Source organism: Myotis davidii, unplaced genomic scaffold (genome assembly GCF_000327345.1).
Source record: "Myotis davidii unplaced genomic scaffold, ASM32734v1 scaffold936, whole genome shotgun sequence".
NCBI lineage: Eukaryota > Metazoa > Chordata > Mammalia > Chiroptera > Vespertilionidae > Myotis > Myotis davidii.
In genome coordinates, this window is record NW_006287077.1 from 134,658 (window position 1) to 145,868 (window position 11,211).

The 11,211-nt window shown below is 54.9% G+C and overlaps 1 protein-coding gene across 2 annotated transcripts in view; it reads left to right on the forward strand.

The window, feature by feature from the left end:
* Positions 1–4,978, forward strand: part of ZNF274 (zinc finger protein 274) — a 20,681-nt gene extending 15,703 nt beyond the window's left edge. The window contains exons 4-6 of one of the 2 annotated variants that reach the window (XM_015560801.1): positions 1,836–1,936; positions 2,659–2,785; positions 3,714–4,978. In XM_015560801.1, coding sequence (XP_015416287.1) covers positions 1,836–1,936; positions 2,659–2,785; positions 3,714–4,624 — 1,139 coding nt within the window. In that variant the 3' untranslated portion in view covers positions 4,625–4,978. The remainder of the gene's footprint in view (positions 1–1,835; positions 1,937–2,658; positions 2,786–3,713) is intronic. The other variant, XM_015560802.1, reaches the window with a different exon arrangement.
* The last annotated feature ends 6,233 nt before the right edge of the window (positions 4,979–11,211 follow it).

The window sequence follows — 11,211 nt, forward strand, 5'->3', positions numbered from 1 at the left end:
CTCCGGGTGTGGGTGGAGTCTCAGCACCCGCAGGACTGCCAGCAGGCGGCGGCCCTGGTGGAGGATGTGACCTGGGCATCCGAGCCGAAAGGTGGGTGCGGGGACGAGGGCGGAGGGGGCACCCCTGTGGGGCTCTTGGAGAGTGGGGCTGGGTTGTGCCCTGTGCGTCCGTGCTGCGGGGGTCCCTGCCGTGGCCTCCAGATCAAGGGCTTGGCAATCCTCCCTGGACCCAGCTGTGGAAATGGAGGCCTCAGGCCCCACCCCAGCTATGGAACCCTGGCGGGGGGTAGGTGCTGGCCCTGCCTGTGCAAGGAGCCCCACCCCAGGTTCTCAGGGAGCTCTCCAATGGGCTGCTTCCGTGTCCTCCGTCGGCTCTGCCCACAGCCAGGAGGAACCCTGACTTCAGTCCCACAGGCACGTTCCTGGGGCGCCGTCCCATGTCTCCATGCGGTGGGGCTGTGCACACTGTGGTGACCGGGACAGCAGGCTCCTGAGCTCCGCAGGCCCCAGTCTCCCAGCAAAGACGGGAACGTGACAGATGAGAGTGTGAGGTGGGAATATGGCGAAGGAATGCGTGTGAGACGAATGTGACAAAGGAACGCGTGTGAGACGTGGAGTTGAGAGGAACCAGAGGGTGCTGGTAGCGGGCCGTGGAGGCCAGCACCTGGCCCGAGCAGAGCTGAGGCAGCAGGATGGGTGTGCCAGGTGGGGAGCATCCCCTGCACAGGCCACGGTGGGAGCCGTCAGTCTGTTCAGGCATCAGAAGGTGGGGTAGGTCTCCCAGCAGGAGCGCAGGGTGGGGCAGGGCCCTTGGGAAGTTCCCTGGCTCAGGGGGAACCGAGCCCCGAGTTCAGGGGCAGCGGCAGGTCTGAGGGAGCTTCCCAGACTCCTCATTGGCAGCAGGTGTGGCTGGTGGGCTAATGGGTTGCTTTTTTCCCTTAAATAAATGAACTTATTTATTTATTTATTTAGGAAAGAAAAACATTGATTTGCTGTTCCACTTATTTATGTATTCTTTTTTTTTTAATGTATTTTTATTGATTTCCGAGAAGGGAGAGAGAGAGAAACATCAATGATGAGAGCGAATCATTGACGGCTGCTTTCTGCACGCCCCACACTGGGGATGGAGCCCACAACCCGAGCATGTGCCCTGCCCAGGAATCGAACCATGACCTCCTGGTTCATAGGTTGGCGCCTAACCACTGAGCCACACCCACTGGGGTCTTATTTATTTACTTATTTATTTTAAAGAGAGAAAGACATCAATTAACTGCCTCCCACCTATGCCTCGATCAGGGATGGAACCCGCAACCTTGGCATCTCAGGGTGACGCTTTAACCACTGAGCCACCCAGCCAGGAGGGGTGGCTGCGTGTGGGAGCCGAGTCCATGGGACTGGCCTCTGTGTGGCTGAGGTCCGTTTTGCTCACCTCCCTGCCCCATGAAGCACCTGATGGTTTTCTTTCTTTTTTTAAATCCTCACCTGAGGATATGGTTTTGATTTCATTTTAGAAAGAGAGGAAGGGAGAGGGGGAGAGAGAGAGAAACATAGAGAGGAGAGAGACGTTGGTGGGGTACACGGAGGTTGGGGAAAGTTAGGGCTGAGCCGGGCTGTTTCCTGAATTGGAGGAGACTTGGCAGAATTCACATCAGGGCGGGGCCGGACAGCCCCACCCTCTACAGTGTCAGGCAGGGACAGGCGGTCGAGGACTCGGGGGCCAGAGGTGCGGGCTTAGCCTCTGAGGAGAAGGTGAGTGGAGCACACGGAGCCCCGTCGGGCCAGAGACGGGCTGACCCTGTCCTGAAACCCCCGGACCTTGTGCTGCTCTCTCCCAGCTCTGCCTGCCCCGGGCCCCACCTGCCCTCCGGAGACCCCCGCTCAGCAGGAGGAGAAGGAGGAGAAGGAGACCACCTGCCCAGCAGAGGTCCTGCCAGAGGTGAGGGGAGCGGCACCCCTTCCTGCTCTGTCACAGCTTCTCCTGTGAGGGACCCCCACCCCCACCCCACCCCACCCCCGCAGCCTCCGGGCCAGGCCTTTTGGAGTTCCCCAGCGCGAAGGGCAGGAGAGCGTGACAGAGACGGTCTAGATTTGCTGCAAAAGAACCAGAGTTGTTGAGGCTCAGAGATTGGCCCAAGCCCTGTGTCTGTGTGGCCCTGGCCAGGGCTGCTCCTGGCGGAAGCTGCCTCTGCAGGAAGGTGCTGGCGCTCATGTGGGGTGATCTGGGGGTGCTTCAGGCAAGGCTGTGTCCAGGGGCTCCCTGGTGGTGGAGGGCTCTCCAGCCCATCTTGTGGCTCTGCCTCTTGTGGGCAAAATGCCTCCCAGGTCCAGGCAAAGGGCCGTGGGAGGCCTCTCCCCCTGGAGCCCTCGCGGGCCCCCCGGAAAGGACTGATCCCGGTCACGGCGGCCTGGGGACGCCCCGCAGCTGTTGTTCCCCCACGTGGGTCGGCTGCCCGGGAGCCAGACGCGTGGGGAGTGTGGAGAAAGGTGAGCTGCACTCAGGTGTGGGTAGCGGAGGTACCTGCTACTCCGGGTGAAATTGGGGCTCTGCCTCAGCCCACACGCTTCCCCAAAGCAAAGGCACCCCTCCCTACAGAGCAGGCTCTGTCCCCTCCGAGGGCTCCCGACCCTCCTGCTGAGCAGCACACTGTGGCCTTGCAGGAGCCAGTGACCTTCCTGGACGTGGCCCTGGACTTCAACAGGGACGAGTGGGAGCTGCTGGACCCCACGCAGCGGACCGAGTACCACGACGTGATGCTGGAGACCTTCCGACACCTGGTCTCCGTGGGTGAGGCCTTGCCCTCGCCCGCACTGCCCTCAGGACGGGGGTGGCACGGGGGCCCCGCGTCAGGTAGTGCCTTCTCTGGGCCCAGCTGGAGGAATGGGTGTGCCCTCAGGAGCGGGGGGGCTTGGTTGGTTGGAGTATCGTCCTGTACACCGAAAGGTTGGAGGTTCGATTCTGGGTCAGGGCGCTTACAAGAGGCAACCGGTCGATGTGTCTCTCTCACAGACGGGGGTGGCACGGGGGCCCCGCGTCAGGTAGTGCCTTCTCTGGGCCCAGCTGGAGGAATGGGTGTGCCCTCAGGAGCGGGGGGGCTTGGTTGGTTGGAGTATCGTCCTGTACACCGAAAGGCTGGAGGTTCGATTCTGGGTCAGGGCGCATACAAGAGGCAACCGGTCGATGTGTCTCTCACATGGATGTTTCTCAAGTCCCTTCACCAACCAGGGCCGTGAACTGGCCTGTGGCCCTGAAGGGGTGGGTGTTGTGTGCACGGGGCAGCCTCAGTCCCACTGAGGGACCTCACTGTGGGTGCCTGAGGGCCGCACAGGAGATGGAGAGCTGGCAGACACCCCAGCCCGGTCTCCAGCACAGTGTCCCTGCTTGCCTGCAGTACTGCTTTTCTCAGTCGCTCCCCAGGTTGCAAGACTGCACTTGGGGGAGACCATCCCCAGCTTTGCCCTGGCGGGGTGTCTCAGTTGGGGGGAGTGTTGTCCCGCACACCAAAAGGTTGTGGGTTCGTTCCCCGGTCAGGATGTGTACAGGAGGCAACTGTTTCTCTTTCTCTCCCCCTTCCTTAATAAAATGAATAAAAACATACCCTCAGCTGAGGATTAAAAAACACATAAGACACCCCCAGCTTTTAAACGTAATTGTCCTGCTCTCAGCCCACTTCAGCATGTCCTCTGCGTGACCCACACCTTTTGGTGTCTTTCAGGCTGGGAGACTACACTGGAAGGGGAGCAGTTACCCCCAAAGTCAGCTCTTCCTGAGGCAGAACCAGCCCCCAACCTGAAAGTGGAAGAGCTCTCGGGGGCTGAGGCCCAACCCTCGACCTCAGGGGAGGCCCCGCAGCGGGGGGCCCTGGCAGTTGGGGACCCGGCATTGCCGCCTGTGGGGCCGGCCCAGGAGGAAGCCCTCTCTGAGAAGCAGCAGCATAAAAGCCCCAAGTCCCCAGCAGACAGGGGTCTCGCCACAAGCCGCGCCTCCCTCCGGAAAACTCTGCCCCGGAAAAGCTTGCGCAGGCATAGCTCACGCAGGCACAGCTCACGCATTCGAAAGGCAGCGCGTGATTCCCAGGTGAAAACCCAGCAGAGCCGCCAAGGGAGCAGAGCCCGGGAAAGCAGGAGCACCCCGCAGGTCACGTTTATCCAGATCCACAAGGGGAGCCAGGTGTTCCGCTGCAGCGCGTGTAGCAAACTGTTCCGGAACCCCAGGTACTTCTCCGTGCACAGGAAAATCCACACGGGAGAGAAGCCCTACGTGTGCCGGTACTGCGGGAAGGCCTTCATCCAGAGCTCCTCCCTCACGCAGCACCAGAGGATTCATACTGGGGAGAGGCCGTTCAAGTGTCGAGAGTGTGGGCGGACCTTCAATGACCGCTCGGCCATCTCCCAGCACCTGAGGACGCACACCGGAGCCAGGCCCTACCTCTGCAAGTTCTGCAACAAGACTTTCCGCCAGAGCTCCCACCTCATCCGGCACCAGAGGATCCACACCGGGGAGCGCCCCTATGTCTGCGACAGGTGCGGGAAGGCCTTCACCCAGAGCTCACACCTCATCGGGCACCAGAAGACGCACAGTGGGGCTAAACGCAAGAGACACCGATCTAGCGCTAAAGCCAGTTGATGAGGCGCTGCCGTCTCAGCCCAGTCCTGCATCAGAACCGGAGCGGTGTGCTGGGACTCAGGCCTGACCCCAAAGCACTGAATGACGGTGTTCTCAAGACCAAAGGACCTCCAGGGCCCCGTCCTGCACACACAGGTGACGTGGGCATCGTCGATACTGAATTTGACAGCTGGAAAACAGATCTAGTTTTTTACTCAATGGATTTGCAGTTATGATTTGGTCATTACAAGGGATGTTACTGAAAGCTAAGTGCTTACAGTGAAGTGGGTGCACTGATATTTTTAGTAAAGTATTTATGTGTATGAACAAGGACTAAAAGAGAAGATGAATTAAGTAAACTATATTTCTGTGGTAGAATCTGTGTGTGTATTTTCCTATTTAAATACCCTTCATTATTGTTTTGATAAATAAGCAATGTTCACACACAAGAATGGAGCCCTGGCAGGCAGCTCAGTTGGGTGGAGCATCGTCCCATTAACCAAAAGGTTGCGGGTTGATTCCCAGTCAGGGCGCCTATCGGCAGCAACTGATCAATGTTTCTCTCTCCCCTTTCCTCTCTCTCTAAAAAATCAATATTTAAAAATCCTCGGGGGTGGGGGTGGGGGTGGGCGGGTAACAAAATTAATTGGGGTGTTTTTTTTAAAGGATGGAGGTTGTCAGACCAATTCTAGCAGATTCTGAGCAAGGCTGCAATCCCTCCAGCCCAAGATTCCAAGTGAGTCAGGATGAATGTCATTGTGTCCCTTCCTTGTCCCATCAAGATACAGTTAGGTGCAGGGCATGGGGACATAGAGAGATAAGTCCTAGGGCAATGATGGCGACCTTTTGAGCTCAATGTGCCCGCATTTTGAAAAACCCTAACTTAACTCTGGTGCCGTGTCGCATATAGAAATTTTTTGATATTTGCAACCATAGTCAAACAAAGACTTATATTTTTGATATTTATTTTATATATTTAAATGCCATTTAACAAAGAAAAATCAACCAAAAAAGTGAGTTCACGTGTCACCTCTGACACGCGTGTCAGGTTCGCCATCACTGTCCTAGGGGCCCAGAGAGCTGGAAACCCCAGGCAAGCATGGACACCCAGGCATGTGCACTTCACATTCCCACTTCCCTGAGGGACTTGTGGGAGGGAGGGACATAGATTTGACGCCCATGTTTCACGTGAGATGATGACATTAAAATTCTCCAGATCCAGCTGGGGTGGGTCAGTTGGTTGAGCATCAACCTATGAACCAGGAGGTCACAGTTTGATTCTGGGTTAGGGCACGTGCCTGGGTTGCAGGCTTGATCCCCAGTAGTGGGTGTGCAGGAGGCAGCCAATCAATGATTCTCTCCCCTCATTGATGCTTCTATCTCCCCCTCCCTTCCTCTCTGAAATCAATAAAAATGTATTTCTTTACAAATTTCTCCAGGTGACAGCCTGTAACCCACAGCCCATTCTACCCCTTCCTCCACTCCTCCACCTTTGTTCTCTTGAGTTCTGCGTAAACATTGCAAAACATTTTCTAAACCCCTGGGTCAAAAGGAATGAACGTTCAGCACTTAGTGGTTGAGTGCTGCCTGCACGGCCTCTCCAGGCAAAGGGATTTGTGGCTGTGGTATCACATGTAGTCTTTTTCCACGACCTGACATGGTCCTGTTGGCTTGGAGCAATGGGAACATCGGGGTTGAAGTTACGTGGGTGCTGCTGCTCTCCCACTGCATGAGTGGGAGACCTTTCCTAGGAGGAAGGAGCAGTTGTCCGAGAACCAACGATGTAGACGCGCCTCGCCGGGGTGCCCAGCACTGGCTGGTGAGTTCACAGCCGTGTCCTCAAACAAGCTTCCTTCATCCTAAATGTCACACACGGGTTTGTGCTGAGAAGGTGGTCACTGGAGGTGAGCCGACTGCCTTCCTGTCCACGGCAGTTTCAAACGTGGCCACAAATCCTTAGCCATTCCTCCCCAGAAACCGCCTGGCTTGTTCCAGCCAATAGCGGTAGCAGAATAATGCCATGTGACTTCCTGGAGACAAGGTCTTAACAGTGGTTCTCAAACCTGTGGGTCGCGACCCCTGTGGCGGTCGAACAACCCTTCACAGGGGTCGCCTAGGACCATCAGAATACATATAATTACATATTTTGTGATGAATCAATATGCTTTTTTAAAAAATATATTTTATTGATTTTTTACAGAGAGGTAGGGAGAGAGATAGAGTTAGAAACATCGATGAGAAACATCGATCAGCTGCCTCTTGCACGCCCCCTACTGGGGATATGCCCGCAACCCAGGTACATGCCCTTGACCGGAATCGAACCTGGGACCTTTCAGTCTGCAGGCCGACGCTCTCTCCACTGAGCCAAGCCGGTTTCGGCGAATCACTATGCTTTAATGATGTTCAATTTGTAACAATGAAATTGGGGGTCACCACAACATGAGGAACTGTATATTAAAGGGTCGCGGCATGAGGAAGGTTGAGAACCACTGTCTTAGAAGGATGTGGCTCCATCTTCTTTGCTGACACTCTCCCTCCCACTGGGATGGCTCGGCCAGCCGCCCTGCTCATGCCCTCAGCCCTCACCCTGAGTTAGCATCACAGCTCCCATAGCCCTGCATGACCAATGGAATTACAGGTCTGTGGTTCTGGCTGGAACAGGAGGCCCATGCGGGCAGAGACTGGGCGTGGCTGTTCACTACTCTCCCCGTAAGAAACATTTGCTGGGCCCTGGCAGGGTGGCTCAGCTGGTTAGAGCGTGTCCTGATTCCCCAGGTTGCAGGTTCCATCCCTTGTCAGAGCACACACCAGCAACCAATAAATGCGACAACAAACGGGTTTGTCTCACTTCACCTGCCTCTCAAATCAACAAACCGATCCCCCAACCACAGGATGAGCATCCCTGGAATTCCATGACACCCCTCCGCTCAGGGTCGATGGAAAGATCACCCCCTGGTTTAACACTAGAATCACCCAGGAACGGTGTCGATCAGTGATGGCGAACCTATGACATGCGTGTCAGAGGTGACATGTGAACTCATTTTTTTTTGTTGTTTTCTTTGTTAAATGGCATTGAAATATATAAAATATCAAAAATCTTTGTTTTATTATGGTTGCAAATATCAAAAAACTGTATGTGACACGGGCACCAGGGTTTTTCAAAATGCTGACACGCCGAGCTCAAAAGGTTCGCCATCACTGGTGTAGACGAGCAACTAAATCATCTGCCCTTAATACCACCAACCCTCAAAGCAAGGAAGAGGCTCCCTTCGTGGTTTTCCACCAGAGATTCCCAATATCAAGGTCTTGGTTTGGTGCTGTTTTTTAAGCCTCTCTCACACTTGGCAAATAAACCTTTTTTTAACAAAATGAACAGGTTTTCATGCCCTAGCCAGTGTGGCTCAGTGGATAGAGCGTTGCCCTGCAGACTGAAGGGGTCTGGGTTGGATTCTGGTCAAGGGCACATACCTAGGTTGCAGGCTCCAGCCCTGGCCCTGCTCAGGGCACATACGGGAGGTAACCAATTGATGTGTCTCACATCCATATTTCTCTCTCCTCCTCCCTTCCACTCTCTAAAAATGGAAAAATATCCTCGGGTGAGGATTTAAAAAATAATAAAAAGAACAGGCTTTCAGAGGCAACATAATCTGGCTAAAATTCAAGCAATATTGCCCTAACCAGTTTGGCTCAGTGGATAGAGTGTTGGCCTACGGACTGAGGGGGTCCCAGGTTCGATTCCGGTCGGGAGCATGTACCTTGGTTGCGGGCACATCCCCGGTGGGAAGTGTGCAGGAGGCAGCTGATCGATGTTTCTAACTCTCCATCTCTCTCCCTTCCTCTCTGTAAAAAATCAATAAAATATATTTTTTTAAAAAATTCAAGCAATATTTTGTTTCAACTGAATTTCATGTTTAACAAGTAAATGAATAACTGAAAGACCCCTTTAAAAGTAGTTTTGAGGGTTTTTATTGATACTATTACAGATGTCCCCCATTTTCCTCCACCCAGCCCCACCCCCTGGCCTTCACCACACTGTAGCCTGTGTCCATGGGCTATTTATATATGCACATACGTTCTTTAGCTCATCTCTTCCAGTCCCCGCCAAGGCCCCTTCCCTCTGAGATCTGTCTGGTCCTTGCGTCCATGTCTCTGGATCTATTTTGTTCATCAGGTTCCACATATAAATGTCTTTCTCTGACTGATTTATTTCGCTTCGCATCATAATCTCCAGGTCCATCCCTGCTATTGCAAAGCGAAAGAGTTCTTTTTTTAACAGCCACGTAGTATTCCATTGTGTAAATATACCACTTTTTCTTTTTATCCATTCATCTACTGATGGGCACGTGGGCTATTTCCAGAGCTTGGCTACTGTAAATAACACTGCTATTGAATACAGGATATATTGCTAGAAGTGGGACTGCTGGGTCAAATGGAGGAGTTTTGAGTTTTAACAAGTGAGTGGATGTAGAGATTATTAAGCAAATCAAATGGAGAGTACCAGACATGGCAAAACCCAAGGATGGGAGTGGATACCCAGTGTGAGAGGCCTTTCCTAGCAGCCCCCACACGGCTCCCCTTTGCTGCTCCCCTGCAGTCAGGCATCCCCAAGATTTCTCAGTTCCTTCAACTAAGTTTATGCCCAGGGCACCAACTCTAGCCCCTCCAATTCTCCCCCTTCCAGTGGCTGTATGAAACCAAACTGTATTTGCGCAAACGCCCCTAGCCTGTGCCAGGTGGGCAAGGGAAGCTGGGAGGGACGGGCGGTGACCACCCTGGCCGCCAGCACAAGGTGAGTTGCCAGGTCCCTTCCTCAACTATGGCTGGACGGTCAGAGAGGCCTGCATTCTAGGCTGTGTGACTTAACCTGGGAAGTTTCAGTGGGACTGGGCTCCCAAATTCACCATGTGCCCTGGCCCTCCAGTTCAGCACCACCCCACGCCCAAGGGTCCTCAGACCAGCCCAAAGGACCATTTACTTTAGCTCAGCCGGGTCAACAACCCCTAAGGCAGGCTTGACACCTACCTCCTCAGCACCCAGAGAACCACCCACTCCCCGTTCAACCTGAGGCCTCCCCTACCTAGAGAGACCCCTATTGCCTAGCCAAGACCCCCTTCCCAGCCCAGGAGTCCTGGAGACCTCATCTCCCCGCTCCCAGCCAACCGTCCACACTCTACACGAAGGGGACACTGTCCCACCACACCAGGCCAGGAGCCCCCACGCCCAGGCCCTTTGCCACCGCTGTCCCCCAGACTTTCTGAGACTCCCTGAGGGATGTGGTATCACCCCGTTCCTTCTCTCTTCCTCTCGGAAATCAATTAAAAAAATTATATATATATTTTTAAAAAGACATCCTTTGGAATGTAGATTCCAGACTTTCTGGAATACGCAAATTGCAGGGTCATGGTAGCAAGTAACAAGTATCTGTGAGTAGGAAGGAAATGGCTGTTGGGTAAAGCAATCAAGGAGGTGGGTCCCAGGTGAGTGCCAGGAGCACCCCAGACACAGGAGCACAATCCAGGAGCCCAGGAGGAGGAGTGGCTCAGGAGATGGGGAGTGGCTCCCACCAATCGGCTGCCTGGGAAGATGTCTTTCTTGTAGAGCAGGGCGGGTGGCTGGCCTGTGTCCTACACACCGTGCAATGACTGACTCTACAAGCGACCTTCCTACCGACCCTCCCTGCAGCCAATAGGCTCCAATCGGCCAGGACTCGGTGGTCACAGCCCAGGCGCGGCGGCTCGGTGCGCTGGAGTGTCATCCGGTAAAACAAAAAGGTGTCGGGTTCCACTCCCGGTCCGGGGCATATATATACCTGGGTTTCGGGTTCCCTCCCCGGTCGGGGTGCGTGCAACGAGGCAACAGACGGATGCTTCTCACATCCATGCGTCTCTCTCCCCCACACTCCCCACTCTTTAAAAAAAGAAAACAATAAAAACATATCCTCGGGTGCGAATTTAAAAAAAAAAAAAAAAAGACTTGGATCCGAAACTGCCGGCCTCCCTGGTCTTCGCCCTCGTCCTTAGGGCCAATGGGGAGGCAAACACGGTCCCCTGAGCAGCCACAGGGGACGACCCGCTTCTGGTCCTCCTGCCTCCGGCTTCCAGCCCCGGCGACACGCAACCAGGCGACACGCTTCCGCTTTTCCTGATGGGTCACTGTCTGTGCCCCGCATTTCAGCCTCCGCCAAACGCACGGGATGCGGTGAACTCGGGCTCCCCCATCGGGGTCCTCTGCTTCCCTGGCAGGTCAGGGCGGACGTCATAAAGGTCCCCCCCAGGAGAGGAGGCTGTGTGTCCCCGGGTGCGGGGGGGTATCCATTCCTTGGGGCGTCGTTCCCCTGCACCAAAGCTTTCGGTTCCATTCCCGTCAGGCACGTACCCAGGTGGCGGGTTCGACCCCCGGGTCAGGCACATTCGGGGGAGGCGGGGTGCCTCCGGGGCACGTTTCTCCGTCACATCGGTAATCAACGTGTCTCTCTCTAAAAACAATCCACATGTCCTCGGTGAGGGCTTAAAAAAGGAAGAAGGCCAAGCGCAGTTCAGACTCGACCCCCGCCCTCGCCGTGGGGCTCAGCGTCCGTCCGCGGTCTCAGCGCCCCTCGCTGTGGCGTC